This window comes from Thalassophryne amazonica, chromosome 12, assembly GCF_902500255.1.
Source record: "Thalassophryne amazonica chromosome 12, fThaAma1.1, whole genome shotgun sequence".
Lineage (NCBI taxonomy): Eukaryota > Metazoa > Chordata > Actinopteri > Batrachoidiformes > Batrachoididae > Thalassophryne > Thalassophryne amazonica.
In genome coordinates this window covers 29,888,521-29,905,568 of record NC_047114.1, presented here as the reverse complement: position 1 = coordinate 29,905,568, position 17,048 = coordinate 29,888,521, and the positions used below count along the sequence as shown (strand labels likewise).

The following is a 17,048-nucleotide window of genomic DNA, read 5'->3' as shown; positions in this document are numbered from 1 at the left end:
AGAACAAGCACAGAGATGAGTCCACTGTCCGAGGCCATAAGAAGATCATTTGTAACCTTCACTAATGCTGTTTCTGTACTATGATGAATTCTAAAACCTGACTGAAACTCTTCAAATAGACCATTCCTCTGCAGATGATCAGTTAGCTGTTTTACAACTACCCTTTCAAGAATTTTTGAGAGAAAAGGAAGGTTGGAGATTGGCCTATAATTAGCTAAGATAGCTGGGTCAAGTGATGGCTTTTTAAGTAATGGTTTAATTACTGCCACCTTAAAAGCCTGTGGTACATAGCCAACTAACAAAGATAGATTGATCATATTTAAGATCGAAGCATTAAATAATGGTAGGGCTTCCTTGAGCAGCCTGGTAGGAATGGGGTCTAATAAACATGTTGATGGTTTGGATGAAGTAACTAATGAGAATAACTCAGACAGAACAATCGGAGAGAAAGAGTCTAACCGAATACCGGCATCACTGAAAGCAGCCAAAGATAACGATACGTCTTTGGGATGGTTATGAGTAATTTTTTCTCTAATAGTTAAAATTTTGTTAGCAAAGAAAGTCATGAAGTCATTACTAGTTAAAGTTAATGGAATACTCAGCTCAATAGAGCTCTGACTCTTTGTCAGCCTGGCTACAGTGCTGAAAAGAAACCTGGGGTTGTTCTTATTTTCTTCAATTAGTGATGAGTAGAAAGATGTCCTAGCTTTACGAAGGGCTTTTTTATAGAGCAACAGACTCTTTTTCCAGGCTAAGTGAAGATCTTCTAAATTAGTGAGACGCCATTTCCTCTCCAACTTACGGGTTATCTGCTTTAAGCTACGAGTTTGTGAGTTATACCACGGAGTCAGACACTTCTGATTTAAAGCTCTCTTTTTCAGAGGAGCTACAGCATCCAAAGTTGTCTTCAATGAGGATGTAAAACTATTGACGAGATACTCTATCTCCCTTACAGAGTTTAGGTAGCTACTCTGCACTGTGTTGGTATATGGCATTAGAGAACATAAAGAAGGAATCATATCCTTAAACCTAGTTACAGCGCTTTCTGAAAGACTTCTAGTGTAATGAAACTTATTCCCCACTGCTGGGTAGTCCATCAGAGTAAATGTAAATGTTATTAAGAAATGATCAGACAGAAGGGAGTTATCAGGGAATACTGTTAAGTCTTCTATTTCCATACCATAAGTCAGAACAAGATCTAAGATATGATTAAAGTGGTGGGTGGACTCATTTACTTTTTGAGCAAAGCCAATAGAGTCTAATAATAGATTAAATGCAGTGTTGAGGCTGTCAACCTCACTTTGGCACCAGTTTTACACTGCATACACTTCTTGGCAGAACTCCACATGCCATATAGACAGAAAAATTGGAATTACACATCAAAACCCATTGGCAGCCTTAGAGAGCTGAAAATTGATTGCATGCACTGATGTAGAGTTTAAAACTTCAAACTTAAAACAACCCCAATTCCAAGGAAGTTCGGATGTTGTGTGAAATGTAAATTAATAACAGAATACAATGATTTGCAAATCCTCTTAAACCTATATTCAATTGAATACACCACAAAGACAAAATATTTAATGTTCAAACTGATAAACTTTATTGTTTTTGTGCAAATATGTGCTCATTTTGAAATGGATGCCTGTAACATTTCAAAAAAGCTGGGACAGTGGTATGTTTATCACTGTGTTACATCACCTTTCCTTCTAACAACACTCAGTAAGCGTTTGGGAACTGATCACTAATCGTGAGTGTCATGACTGGATATAAAAGGAGCATCCCCAAAAGTCTCAGCCATTCACAAGGATTACCACTTTGTGAACTGCGTAAAAAATAGTCCAACAGTTTACAGAAGAATGTTTCTCAACGTTCAGTTGCAAGGAATTTAGGGATTCCATCATCTACAGTCCATAATATAATCAGAAGATTCAGAGAATCTAGAGAACTTTCTACACGTAAGCACCAAGGCCGAAAACCAACATTGAATGCCCATGACCTTCGATCACTCAGGCGGTACTACATTAAAAACCGACATCATTGTCTAAAGGATCTTACCGTGTGGGCTGAGGAACACTTCAGAAAACCATTGTCAGTTAAGACAGTTCGTCGCTACATCTACAAGTGCAAGTTAAAACTCTACCATGCAAAGCGAAAGTCCATACATCAACAACATCCCGAAATGCCGCCATCTTCTCTGGGCCCTAGCACATTTGAAATGGACAGACTCAAAGTGAAAAAGTGTGGTGTGGCCTGATGAGTCCACATTTCAAATTGTTTTTGGAAAACATGGATGTCGTGTCCTCTGCACAAAAGAGGAAAAAGACCATCCAGATTGTTACCAGCGCAAAGTTCAAAAGCCAGCATTTGTGATGGTATGGGGGTGTGTTAGTGCCCATGGCATGGGCAACTTACACATCTGTAATGTTACCATCAATGCTGAAAGGTACATCCAGGTTTTGGAGCAACACATGCTGCCATCCAAGTAACATCTTTTTCAGGGACGTGCCTGCTTATTTCAGCAAGACAATGCCAAGCCACGTTCTGCACGTCTCAACAGCGTGGCTTCGTAATAAAAGAGTGCAGGTACTAGACTGGCCTGCCTGCAGTCCAGACCTGTTGCCCATTGAAAATGTGTGGCACATTATGAAGCGCAAAATACGACAACGGAGACCCCGGACTACTGAACAAATGAAGTTGTACATTAAGCAAGAATGGGAACGAATTCTATCTACAAAGCTTCAACAATTAGTGTCCTCAGTTCCCAAACACTTATTGAGTGTTGTTAGAAGGAAAGGTGATGCAACACAGTGGTAAACGTGCCACTGTCCCAGCTTTTTTTGAAACTTGTTGCAGGCATCCATTTCAAAATGAGCAAATATTTGCACAAAAACAATAAAATTTATCAGTTTGAACGTTAAATATCTTGTTTTTGTGGTGTATTCAATTGAATATAGGTTGAAGAGGATTTGCAAATCATTGTATTCTGTTTTTATTTACATTTTACACAACGTCCCAACTTCATAGGAATTCGGGTTGTAATTTAAAATAGTTAACTTTATTACAATTTCTGTAATATGAGGCATTTAAATATTTTTTTTAGTATTGTGAGATTGTGTTTTTGTCTTGGTCTTTCAATGGCCTTTGATTTAAAAGAAACAAACAAACAAAAAAAAAAAAATCAGAAAATGGAACCGTTGTTGCACAAATATGTCATCCCACATCTTTATCTGTTGTGGGTATGGAGGGTGAATTTGACTGAAATGGGCTTTCTTTCTTTGTTTCTTTCTTTATTTCCTAAAAGTTTCATTGTGAAGAACTCTTAGAGGTGACAGAGTAACAACTGTTTTCGCCTTCAAATCTGTGAATGACAGCATTATCTGATGTTGAACTCAGGTGACTGCACCTTATCCTTGGACAATCTGTTTTTTGAGAAGCCTGTTCTTCATAAAAGGTGAGTACGTAACTATACAACCTCTGGCAAAAATTATGGAATCACCGGCCTTGGAGGATGTTCATTCAGTTGTTTAATTTTGTAGAAAAAAAGAAGATCACAGACATGACACAAAACTAAAGTCATTTCAAATGGCAAACTTCTGGCTTTAAGAAACACTATAAGAAATCAGGAAAAAAAATTGTGGCAGTCAGTAACGGTTACTTTTTTATACCAAGCAGAGGGAAAAATATGGAATCACTCTATTCTAAGGAAAAAATTATGGAATCATGAAAAACAAAAGAACGCCCCAACACATCACTAGTATTTTGTTGCACCACCTCTGGCTTTTATAACAGCTTGCAGTCTCTGAGGCATGGACTTAATGAGTGACAAACAGTACTCTTCATCAGTCTGGCTTCAACTTTCTCTGATGGCTGTTACCAGATCAGCTTTGCAGGTTGGAGCCTTGTCATGGACCATTTTCTTCAACTACCACCAAAGATTTTCAATTGGATTAAGATCCGGACTATTTGCAGGCCATGACATTGACCCTATGTGTCTTTTTGCAAGGAATGTTTTCACAGTTTTTGCTCTATGGCAAGATGCATTATCATCTTGAAAAATGATTTCATCATCCCCAAACATCCTTTCAATTGATGGGATAAGAAAAGTGTCCAAAATATCAACATAAACTTGTGCATCTATTGATGATGTAATGACAGCCATCTCCCCAGTGCCTTTACCTGACATGCAGCCCCATATCATCAATGACTGTGGAAATTTACATGTTCTCTTCAGGCAGTCATCTTTATAAATCTCATTGGAACGACACCAAACAAAAGTTCCAGCATCATCACCTTGCCCAATGCAGATTCGAGATTCATCACTGAATATGACTTTCATTCAGTCATCCACAGTCCACGATTGCTTTTCCTTAGCCCATTGTAACCTTTTTTTTTCTGTTTAGGTGTTAATGATGGCTTTCGTTTAGCTTTTCTGTATGTAAATCCCATTTCCTTTAGGCGGTTTCTTACAGTTCGGTCACAGATGTTGACTCCAGTTTCCTCCCATTCATTCCTCATTTGTTTTGTTGTGCATTTTCGATTTTTGAGACATATTGCTTTAAGTTTTCTGTCTTGACGCTTTGATGTCTTCCTTGGTCTACCAGTATGTTTGCCTTTAACAACTTTCCCATGTTGTTTGTATTTGGTCCAGAGTTTAGACACAGTTTAGACATGAACAACCAACATCTTTTGCAACATTGCGTGATGATTTACCCTCTTTTAAGAGTTTGATAATCCTCTCCTTTGTTTCAATTGACATCTCTCGTGTTGGAGCCATGCTTCATGTCAGTCCACTTGGTGCAACAGCTCTCCAAGGTATGATCACTCCTTTTTAGATGCAGACTAACGAGCAGATCTGATTTGATTCAGGTGTTAGTTTTGGGGATGAAAATTTACAGGGTGATTCCATAATTTATTCCTCAGAATTGAGTGATTCCATATTTTTTTTCCCTCTGCTTGGTCTAAAAAAGTAACAGTTACTGACTGCCACAATTTTTTTTTCTTGATTTCTTATAGTGTTTCTTAAAGCCAGAAAGTTGCCATTTGAAATGACTTTAGTTTTGTGTCATGTCTGTGATCTGCTTTTTTCTACAAAATTAAACAACTGAATGAACATCCTCCGAGGCCGGTGATTCCATAATTTTTGCCAGGGGTTGTAGATGAGGGCAAAATTATTAGCGCCACCCCGTGAAATTCAAAATGTTCTTGAATATTTTCCTGCGTTTTTTTTTTTTTTTTTTTTTTAAATCAAGCAAGGAGTTTTCAACACAGCATTTCGAAACATCCTAGTTTTACTTTGGATGCTTACATTGTTTTATCTTGCATACAAAAATAAAATTATTTTGCAAAAACAAAAACTACCTGGGTCAAAATTATTAACCCTCCTGATTTTAATAGTCAAATCGTGTCATTTTTGCTGGATAACAGCTTGCAGTCATTTGTTGTGGTTTTCAACAAGTCCCAGACATGTCTCCTGAGGAATCCCAGCCCATTCTTCTTTGGCGAATTTCTCAAGCTCCTCCAGATTTGATGGTCTTCTGTCATGGACCTTGCATTTCAGCTTACCCCATGCATTTTCAGTGGGATTCAAATCAGTAACATTCATTTTGATCTTCTGGGTGTAGTTCTTCACCAGGAGCGACATATGTTTTGGGTTGTTGTCGTGTTGGAAGACAAAGTGACGACCCATCCCAGTTTGCTGCTGACTGCTTGAGGTTTTCTTTCAAAATCTTCACATATCTTTCTTTCTTAAAGATTCCTTCCACCTTGAGGAGATTAACAGTTTGAGACACACTGAAGCGTCCCCACAACATAATGCTCCCACCGCCATGTTTTACTATGGGGATGTTGTTTTTTTGGGTTGTATGCCTTCTTCCTCCAAATATAAGCAAGGTCTCTGTGGCCAAAGAGCTGTAGTTTTGTCTCATCTGATAAAAAGCCACACTTCCAGTGTGTAATCTTTCTCCAGGTTGTCCTTAGCATACTTCAGTCTGGCTGAAGGTGTCTCTTATGCAGAAGTGGCGTTTTTCTTGGTCTGAAACCTTGCAGTCCGTTCCTGTTCAGGGCTCTCATGATTGTGTACTTTGAGACGACAATTGTCCTGTGGCTTGTTACATACATCTCTCACTAGTTTTTTTCCAGAGTCTTTGAAATCTTTCTCTTCCTACCTCTGCCAGGTTTGTTCTGTACTGTGTGGCTCTTTGAATTTCTTGATGATACTTCTCACTCCAGTTCTTAACACTTGGAAATGCTGCGATAAATCCTTCTGCTCTGTGACATCAGTAATTTCTTCTCTCAAGTCTAAACTGATTTCTTTTGATGCTGTCTCAAGTGACAGCTCAACCTCTTACTGACGTTTATAGACCGTGTGTACATTGGGACATAACTCTCAGTTTTAACTTGATTTTACAAGCTTTTAGCATTACGAAGAGACTGTTGTGCACATCATTGCACAACAGTCATTTGTACTAAGTTCTTAAGGCCCTGGTTGACCCTGGTTGTTTTTGGTTTTCGAGAATTCATTTTCTTTCTGTATGCAAAGTAAAATAATGTAAGCATCCAAAATAAAAAGATGTTTAGAAATGCTGTGTTGAAAATTCCTTCCTCTGTTTAAAAAAAAGCACTTGGGAAACTTTTAAGAAAACATTAACTTTCATGGGAGGGGCTAATAATTTTCTCCTCATCTGAATAAAGGTATGGCCAAAATCATCTGTGTCTCTTTAAACGGAATTAATGTTTCCTTTTGGATTGTTTTTGGCAGAACTCCACAGCAGCAAGCGGCCAGTCCATGGCAGTTGGAAATGCCCCCATCTCCTTCTCAGATTCCCACCACACAGGATATGCAGGAGGAGGCGGCTTCCCTCTTTTCCGAATATAGTATGTTGTGATCTGGATTAGGCCGAATTCCTTTTCACTTGACTTGCGTAAACTGCTCAGCGTGTGGCTTGACGAATGTCACTAACAAAGCTTGAATACGCGTCAAAGTTTTCCCCATGTTCTTGACTTGCATGCACACATTTTGGCATAAAAAGTGACTTTTAATATAATTCCATCTTTTGTGTAATAATAAAAATAGAAGAAAACAACCTCATCAAATCACACCTGCAAAAAATTTAGTTTGCTGAAACTTTGGCTGCATTCACATTACAGTTTGATGTGATGACTCAGGGTTTTTTGTTCCCCATATAAGAATGAGGAGGGGGCGGGGGGGCATCCATGTTACACAAATTCAAAGTTTTGTGAACTACAGTGCATGAGTGATCAGTCGGATTTGGATCACTTACACATTTGGTCCTGTTCAAGTAAATAGACTGCATTTCTGTAGCACTTATCTGAAGCAGATGCTCAAAGCATTTTATAATTCACGCACACACACACACCCACCACTGTCAGCGTGTATCCATGCAGCTGCACACCGGAAGCAAATTAGAGATTAAGGACCCATCGTGATTTTCCGGTCTTACGGGGACTTGTGCTCAAGCTCACCACTTTAACCTGTAGATCATCTCCTTCCCAGTCTGATCTCTGACAATATGGCTGTGATGATAACAGAGTCAGTAGATCTGATTTTGTCTAAGTAGTGTGAATGTGCCCTAAATGTGTTATTAAAACCCCCGCCAGATCATAAAAACCAGCAATGCATGCTGCAGTGGGATAACCTCCTGTGTAACCCCAAATGAAGTCAAAAAGCTGAAAAAAGTAATAAAAATTTGTGCTAAATGCATATATGACCTCAGAGCTGATACAGAGATGATTTGTGTCTGCTGTCTGGAAGTGTGTCTGCTGCAAGAATTGTCAAATTACACACATAGGTCAGTAAAATGCAAAAAAAAAAAAATAATAATAATAATCTGATCCAGGTCACTTCAGCTGCAGTGTAAAGCTTACCACTGTCTCTTCAACAGGTGTGCTACACAAACCCAAGAAATTTGTGCCTCCTTTTAAAGAAACTACAGCCTCTGAGGTATCACTGCCAAAAACCATTATTTCCAGTGGGTTTACAAGCAATGGGAAGGATGATGAAGAGACTCAGGAGAGCAGATTTGCTGATTCCTCCCAGAATGCCTGTCAGAGTGACAAAACTAGAGATGAAACCACGCTGGATTCTGACAATATGGCCATCAGAAGGAGATGCTGGAATCTGGACGACAGCAAAAACCCATCTTTGCGAAGAAGGTACATTTAACATCATTTGGTCTGAAGAAGACAATCACAGAGTGTGTAAACTTGCCTTTTTGAGCAGGTTGGTATGATTAAATCCAGCTTCTGAAAAAAGTGTCCTTGGAGCAATAACAATTTTTACATGTTTTTATATTTTCCAAAGCCAAATGTCATAAATTTACTCTTCATTCTGTCCAGTTGTTGATACTGTTATTTAAGGTGTAACTACATCATATATAATCATGCAGGGAGAGCAGGGAGAAGCTGAAGGGACTTACTTATTAAGAAATGCATAAAAGTATTTGTTTTGCGCTAGGGGTCGCCCCAGTAACCAACACAACCCCACATTACATGGAGAAATGTGGGGAAGGTTGAACCGGGAACATTCCGCACTGAACCCAAGTACAATAACCACGTGGCCACCACCCCCATACATACTGTATGATAAATCTGCCTGGAGTAGGCAGTTCTCAAAAAGTGACTGTGCAAGAGGGGGAAGCGTGAAGGAAGACAATAAAACACCCACAACAACTCTGAAGGAGATATGGGCTTTTGTGGATATGAATGGAGAAACTTTACATAGTGCAGGTTTTGACATTTGCAACCCCAGTCAAAGCTTTAGTGAAGGATTTTCATACAAGAAATGTCTCCAATGTGCCTTCTGACAAACTGTAGCTAAAATTTTACATTTTCTTTTTAAGAAAATTCCTTTGACCATACAGATACAGAAATCTGTATTAATCCCTGAAGGATAATTACATTTGTACAGTCCACCGGCCATCCGGATACAAAAGCTGATTCACACACAGGCAGGAAAGAGAGCAGAAAATTTAAAACAAGTTCAAGAATAAAGGGTTATTAAATAAGAACAACTCAAAAAGACCAAAATAAAAACATAATACATCAATTAAATACAAGAATAAATAAAACTATGTGCTTATAATTGCACCAGCCAGTTACATTCTGTAACTGTGCTCATCATATGGATCGTGCAAAACTTACTCATTCTAGAAAAAGTGGCTAATCTGCATTTAGCAGCTTCATGGCAGAAGGAACAAATGACTTAGAAAACACCGTCTCAACGGCATCAATAAAAACATGATCATGATTAATAATACATTTAGCCCTCTGAAGGACATGTTTATCCCACAGAGAGTTCAGATCGCTCTGTTGCGCTCCACTGGTTTTGGTGCAGACTTTAATGATGTGAGTCAGTTTATGTCCTTCACAGACAGACTAACCAACAAATGAATAAAAATGTGAGCAAAATCTCAATGTGTGACAGGTACAGATGTGGGGACACCAGAGAAATTAGTATTCTGTGGCAAATAAAGGCAGCACAGTAGCTTAGTGATGAGCACTGTTGTGTCACAGCAAGAAGGTCGTGGGTCTGATTCCCACCTGGGGCCTTTCTGTGTAGAGTTTGCGCGTTGTCTCCGTGTTTGCGTGAGTTCTCTCTGTGTTCCGGTGTCCTCCCACATCCAAAGGCATGCATGTTAGGTGAATTGAATACTTTAAATTGTGCGTGTGGGTGTGAATGTGTTTGTTTGTCTATATGTTCCCTTGTGATAGACTGACATCCTGTCCAGGGTGTACCCTGCCTCATGCCCCATGAGTGCTTGGATAGGCTCGAGTCCCCCATGACCCTTAATTGGAGTGAGCAGGAATGATGGATGGATGCAGTAAATAAATTCTCTGTTGGCCCCTTTTAACAGTTGACTCAGTGTTTATGTAAAATTTAAGTCGATACGGAACTACATTTCTTAATGAAGTGCAAGACATATTTAGTGACTTTGAAATGTTTGGGTATCTATCCCCTGACTTAATTTCATTCATGTTTTATTCCTTCTTATTCCAAATATGGGTCACAGGGGAGTTGGGGCCTATCCCAGTGGTCAGTAGGTTTGAGGCGTGGTACACCCTAGATAGAATGCCAGTCTTATTGCAGGGCCACATATAGACAGACACATTCACACTCAATTTACAGTTTCCAATTCACCTAACCCACAAGTAGGAGGAAGCCGGAGCATCCAGAGGGAACCCACATGAACATGAACATGGGGATAACATGAAAACTCTATGCTGAAAGGACCAGATGGGAGGTGATCCCATGACCTTGTTGCTATGAGGCAACAGTGCTAACCACTAAGGCATTGTACTGCCCTATCCCCTGGCTTGTCTAAAGAAATCTGGCTGTAAAAAGTGATGGTGTATATGAACATTGATCATTATTTATTTGTAATACTTATGTTTCTGTTTTGATTTTGTTTCCAAATATGTATGGACTCTGAAAATGTTGGGACCTATAAATCAATGAATTCAAACTCAAATTCTGCAAGACTGTTTCATTGTGAGTCTGCTGTGGTAGTGTACAGAGGCAAAAATACAAAATTGGGTCACTGTTCAAACACTTATGGACCTGGCTCTAATGTATTGGAGTGTGAGCCTTGTTGTCAAAGCCCAAAGCGTGGGGCTTTCTGTAAAAAGGCTTCAAGCCTGCTACTTTGATGGCTTTTCTCTTGTCCTCTTTCTTCACTCAGTGCTTTTAGTACTTCTCTTTTGCAATAGCTTGTTCAAGGTCCAGGTGTCGAACAATGGTGGTGGTTCGTCGAACACAGGTGACCTCAGCTGCAGCAGCCAGACACCATCCAGACCTCAAACTTTTCTCAGCCATGTTTCCATGGTGACAGCACCTCCTCCTCTTTCATGGCCAAGGGCGACAGTTAGCCAGGCACTTCCTGCTTTCTCTACGAAACCCCCCTTCTCGCCCACTCCTCTGGGCTCATCTGCAGCAAGTGGCCAACCCCCGCAGCAGGTGGCACGTGAAGCGATGAAGGACAAGGGCACAAAGAGAGCCTTAGTTCCTCCCCTGACGCCTCAGCCTCTTCGCATTCAAGGTGCCACACAGTCAGAGACGGGCGCTGTGTACGCAGTATATGTCAGCTTTACTGAGTAATACTTACAGAGCTCCTGTGAACTGCTGCCGCTAATGAGTATGCCATGTCTATGGCAGCAGTTGACACAATGTATTATGGTGTGATGAGGTGAAATAAGGTGAATTCGTCCTTTTGTCTGCTCCATTGTAATGTCTCATGGTGGTCAGTAGGTGGTAGAAAGAAGTCTTTTAAATGTGAAGTGGCTTTGGTTTTGCCATGCTCTTGAGTATGATGGGGTCAGAAGTTAAAGTTGCTGCAATTTTGGTAAAAAGTGGTGCAAATTATTGATTGAGCTAATAGGATTAATAAATGGAATAGTTTTGACTGTGTTGCATGCTTCGTCTCCAAAGTAAAGGTCAAACAATGTCGATGTCCATTGGATTGCATAACTTGTTTTAATTTTTAATTTAACCTTTATTTAACCAGGTTAGTCCCATTGAGATCATAATCTCTTTTACAAGGGAGACCTGGACAATTCTAATGTTTCCAGTTCCCCGAACCTGCATGTCTTTAAATGTGGGAGGAAACCGGAGCACCCGGAGGAAACCCACGCAAACACGGGGAGAACATGCAAACTCCATACAGAAAGGCCACAGGTGGGAATCGATCCCATGACCTTCTTGCTGTGCGGCAACAGTGCTGACCACCAAGCCACTTCTGTGCTGCCTTGTGACATATGTTACCCTGTAATGTGATAACTAAGTGTGACACATGGTGCAAACTATTCCTTTTTATACTCAACAAAAATATAAACGCAACACTTTTGGTTTTGCTCCCATTTTGTATGAGATGAACTCAAAGATCTAAAACTTTTTCCACATACACAATATCACCATTTCCCTCAAATATTGTTCACAAACCAGTCGAAATCTGTGATAGTGAGCACTTCTCCTTTGCTGAGATAATCCATCCCACCTCACAGGTGTGCCATACGAAGATGCTGATTAGACACCATGATTAGTGCACAGGTGTGCCTTAGACTGCCCACAATAAAAGGCCACTCTGAAAGGTGCAGTTTTGTTTTACTGGGGGGGGATACCAGTCAGTATCTGGTGGGACCACCATTTGCCTCATGCAGTGCAACACATCTCCTTCGCATCATCCGTGAAGAAAACACCTCTCCAACGTGCCAAACGCCAGCAAATGTGAGCATTTGCCCACTCAAGTCGGTTACGACGACGAACTGGAGTCAGATCGAGACCCCGATGAGGACGACGAGCATGCAGATGAGCTTCCCTGAGATGGTTTCTGACAGTTTGTGCAGAAATTCTTTGGTTATGCAAACCGATTGTTCCAGCAGCTGTCCGAGTGGCTGGTCTCAGACGATCTTGGAGGTGAACATGCTGGATGTGGAGGTCCTGGGCTGGTGTGGTTACACATGGTCTGCAGTTGTGAGGCTGGTTGGATGTACTGCCAAATTCTCTGAAACGCCTTTGGAGACGGCTTATGGTAGAGAAATGAACATTCAATACACGAGCAACAGCTCTGGTTGACATTCCTGCTGTCAGCATGCCAATTGCACGCTCCCTCAAATCTTGCGACATCTGTGGCATTGTGCTGTGTGATAAAACTGCACCTTTCAGAGTGGCCTTTTATTGTGGGCAGTCTAAGGCACACCTGTGCACTAATCATGGTGTCTAATCAGCATCTTGATATGGCACACCTGTGAGGTGGGATGGATTATCTCAGCAAAGGAGAAGTGCTCACTATCACAAATTTAAACTGGTTTGTGAACAATATTTGAGGGAAATGGTGATATTGTGTATGTGGAAAAAGTTTTAGATCTTTGAGTTCATCTCATACAAAATGGGAGCAAAACCAAAAGTGTTGCATTTATATTTTTGTTGAGTAACCAATAATTTGCATAACATTTTGCCAAAATTAGAGCAGCTTTTAGCTTTTGACCCCTGTACAAACTGAAATTGACCTTTGTCACCATTCTTGGTGTTGTAATCCCATAACACCATAACATTCAGTCACAGATAGTCCAAACTATACCTTTTGTGAATCTTTATGATCAGACAAATAATGAGGTATAGTTTTCAATATGACTGGAGTATTTTAACATTTTGACCTCTCTGTAATTCTTCAGTTGACCCCTACCTGGCCACGTAGTGAAAATTCAAGTGGCCAGTTGTTTTTTTTAACGAGTATTTGTGCCCAGTTTAGTGCTTGTATCACGAGGATTACAGGATTTCTCTGTAAATATTCTGCTATCTGCTGAAGTAAAATAACTTGTATATAAAGAAATCATCATGATACTACCCAAATTCTTTAAAAAGTTAATAACGCAATAATAGATTGATTGTGAAAATGTTACTAAATACAGTGGGATTTTCTTAGAAATTACAGGAAACTACCCAAAAGAAATTATACAGTTTATCACCTCAGTCAGATTGCATCATTTATGGTCACAGACTTTCCTTATTTATGTTTACTGCTAAATGTTAGACACCTCATATTTTCTCATTATTTTCAAATGTTTTAGGCATACACTTGCACAATACCGTATCTCTCATCTTTTTTTTCTTCTTTTTATTTGAGGTGCTTCTGGATCTGGGGTTTTGCGACCGGTTTCTGAAATCCGTATCCTTTTTGCTATGCCAGTTTTTAGATTTATACATTTTGTGTTGCAATTATCCCAGAATAGCTGGAATGTATTTGTGCAACCGAAATGAGTGGATTTTCTAAACTCTTCAAAAACAGCAGCTAAGTACAGATCTGTCTTCAAAGAGTTCCCATTTTTCAACTACGTTCAGTCCAAAGCACTGGATGATGTAAGTATTATGTAGATAGAAATAAATGCACTCAATTTATGTATCATTAAAGTAATTTATTGTCCCCCAAAGGGAAAATTATCTTGTGCACAATGCTACAATCCACTGCTTTATTTTAGAAACAGAATTGCCATGTGACACAATACCAGACAATTGTTTTACATACATCGTAAGCAGCTGTGTAATTAAATGAAATTATACATTAACGAATTATAACACAAGTCACCTCAAAGTGCTGTACACAAGTAAGGTCTCCAGACCTTACTCACTCCATGAGCAAACACCTGGGTGACATTGGTAAAGAAAAACTCAAAGGTTTTGCAATGTCACTGGAAGAAACCTCAAGCAGACTAGAGTCAGTAGTGTTTCCATCTGCTATGGCCATACTAACAAGATGAAACAAAAGTCATAACAAAGACTGACAGAACATTGAATGGGATAAAAGTTTCAGCTGAACAGCCACATATAAATCAGTTGTTAAATGTAAAAATAAATGATTAGGTAGCTTTATTCTCATTCTACAAATACAGTGAAATTGAGTGCAGTATCTACCTCTGATGCTTAGAGTATATACAAAGTAAACATTTTAAAAGATAGAAAATATACATATATAAATATAAAAATTAACAAAATAATAATGCATAAGAGTGAGAATAAGAATAAGACTCACCTGTCCTTCACAAAGATGGAGTACATTTAGAATGCTTTGACCTTATTGGGCGAGGTGATGGTCTAGTGGTTAAGCGTTGGGCTTGAGACCAGAGGATCCTCTGTTTAAATCCCAGCCTGACCTTAATCACCTAGTTGCTCCCGGTGTGTAGTGAGCGCCTTGCATGGCTGCAGCCCTGTAGCACGTGTCTGAGGGCAGCAGTTCAAAGAGGTGGTGTGCAGAGTGGGATGCGTCCTTCAGGATGCTGCTGGCTTTCTTGAGGCAGCAGGACCTGTAGAGCTCCTCTAGGTAGAGAAGAGCACAGCTTGTGATTTTCTGAGCTGTGTGGGGGCCCACTTTTACTCTTTGTGAGCGGTTAGTCAGGAAGTCTTTTAATCAGAGGCAGATGGAGTAAGAGAAACTGAAGGTGGACAGTTTGGTGACCAGCCTGGATGGGATGATGGTGTTGAAGGCTGAGCTGTAGTCTATGAAAAGGAGTGTGGGATAGCTCCTCTGGTGTGAGGGTTTTGTGGAGTACTGTGGCTATGGCGTCCTCAGTTGACCTGTTGTTCCTGTACACAAACTGGTGCAGGTTGAATGAGGGCAGAAGGCTGGAGATAATATGACTTCTCACCAGTTTCTCGAAGCACTTCATGATGACTGGAGTGAGAGCCACTGCACAGATGTCATTTAGACTGTTTATTGTGATCTTTTTGTGGACCGGAATAATGGTTGAGGCCTTCTGCAAAATGGACTGCATTTATGTAGCGCTTTCCATTGGCATCAGACGCTCAAAGCGCTTTACAAATAATGCCTCACATTCACCCTGATGTGAGGGTGCTACCATACAAGGCGCTCACTACACACCGGGAGCAATAGGAGATTAAAGACCTTCCCAAAGGGCCCTTAGTGATTTTCCAGTCAGGCTGGGATTTGAACCGAGGATCTTCTGGTCTCAAGCCCAATGCCTTAACCACTAGACCATCACCTGGACTCAGTAGAATTTGACTTCTTATCTCAGTGGACAGACTATTCCACCGAAAAGGTGCTGCTGGTGTCTTCTTTACTTTTGGAACACATAGTAATTCTGTATTCTCAGAAAACAGAAGAGAGGTTGGTACATAATGTTTTAAAAGACCTACCAGATAACAAGCTGCTGCTCTGACAAAAACTTAAAATTTGACCTGGCAGGAATGGGAAGCCATTGAAGTGAGGCTAAAATTGGGATGATATATTTGGATTTTCTTGTCCTGATTACTACTGTAAACAGGACAAGAATATTTTATTTTATAAAAATAAAATAAAATTAAAAATTAAAAATTCAGTTCAATTCAATTCACTGTAGCATAAGCATTCTGAACCAGTTGAAGACTTCTCATACTAGAGTATGGAAACCAGAAATTTGTGGTTAAATAAAAGCATGAACAAATGTCTTCTGCATCAGTCATGGATAGAATATAATAGGCCTAAATTTCAGTATTTAAAAAAGGGGCATTGTAATGATTTGAAGAGATTATTGCTCACATACGCCACAAGTTGTTGCAAAACTACATTTTTGAGAATTTTAAAAAGAAAGGTACATTTGTGATTGCCCTATAAATAGCCAATAATCCAGGCTAGGGTTCTTAAGAAGATGTTTATTCACCATTACCACCATTGAACCATTACCACTTTTGAGAAGTTAATAATATTCAGCATGATGTTGATAGCCACAAATCCTTAAACAATTTAGTTGGCAGGATGTTAAAGAGACAAGTACTTGTTTTTGCATCCTTTACAATTTTGGACAACAATATTGTTTGTCAAGCACAATAGTATCTAAATTGTTAAATCCTGGTGTTCTGTCTAAATTAAGACATGGTTTGATTATAGGATCATCAAATTGGACTCGTTCTAGTATTCTGTATTTTCTTGTCAAAATAATTCCAAAGATGAATGAATGATGAATGACTTTCAGATGGTTGCCACTGAATAAGTTTGGCCATAGTATCAAACAGGAATTTTGGATTATGCTTGTTTTTGCTAATTAGTTTGGATCTTGTAGCAGGCAAAAGGATGTTAGATGCTAAAGTGCTTGTGTATGTGTTGTACATTGCTCTATTGCAGTGGTTTTCAAACTGTGGGGTGTAAAAGTTTAATTCATATTATTTATGTTAAAATGTGTTAGTTATGTCAAAGACGTTTAAAAATTATGTTTAAAATATGACAAAAGGTAAAAATAGAAGAATAGAAAGTTTTTTAAAAACAGGTTTAAAATGTTTGAAAATCGTGTAAAATGTGTGAAAGAATAGAAAGTTCTTTAAAATATGTTTAAAATATTTACAAAGACTGTAAAATGTGTAAATGCATAGACAGTTCCTTAAAAACACATAAATATATTTAAAATGTGTTTAACGTGTAAAAAAATAAAAAGAAACACACGAAGATGTTGAAATTGTGTGTATGTGTGTCGTGGGGGGTGGGGAGGAGCGCAGCTATTTATTAGTTCTCTGAGGGGGGTGCTCACTCTCCCACACTTTGAAAACCCCT

At 39.4% G+C, this 17,048-nt stretch overlaps 1 protein-coding gene across 1 annotated transcript in view; it reads left to right on the top strand.

Annotated features, from left to right (window-relative positions):
- The first annotated feature begins 3,314 nt into the window (after nt 1-3,314).
- Nucleotides 3,315-17,048, top strand: part of hfm1 (helicase for meiosis 1) — a 64,907-nt gene continuing 51,173 nt past the window's right edge. The window contains exons 1-6 of the mRNA XM_034182539.1: nt 3,315-3,451; nt 6,758-6,873; nt 7,902-8,172; nt 10,726-11,054; nt 13,638-13,679; nt 13,800-13,870. Coding sequence (XP_034038430.1) covers nt 3,381-3,451; nt 6,758-6,873; nt 7,902-8,172; nt 10,726-11,054; nt 13,638-13,679; nt 13,800-13,870 — 900 coding nt within the window. The 5' untranslated portion in view covers nt 3,315-3,380. The remainder of the gene's footprint in view (nt 3,452-6,757; nt 6,874-7,901; nt 8,173-10,725; nt 11,055-13,637; nt 13,680-13,799; nt 13,871-17,048) is intronic.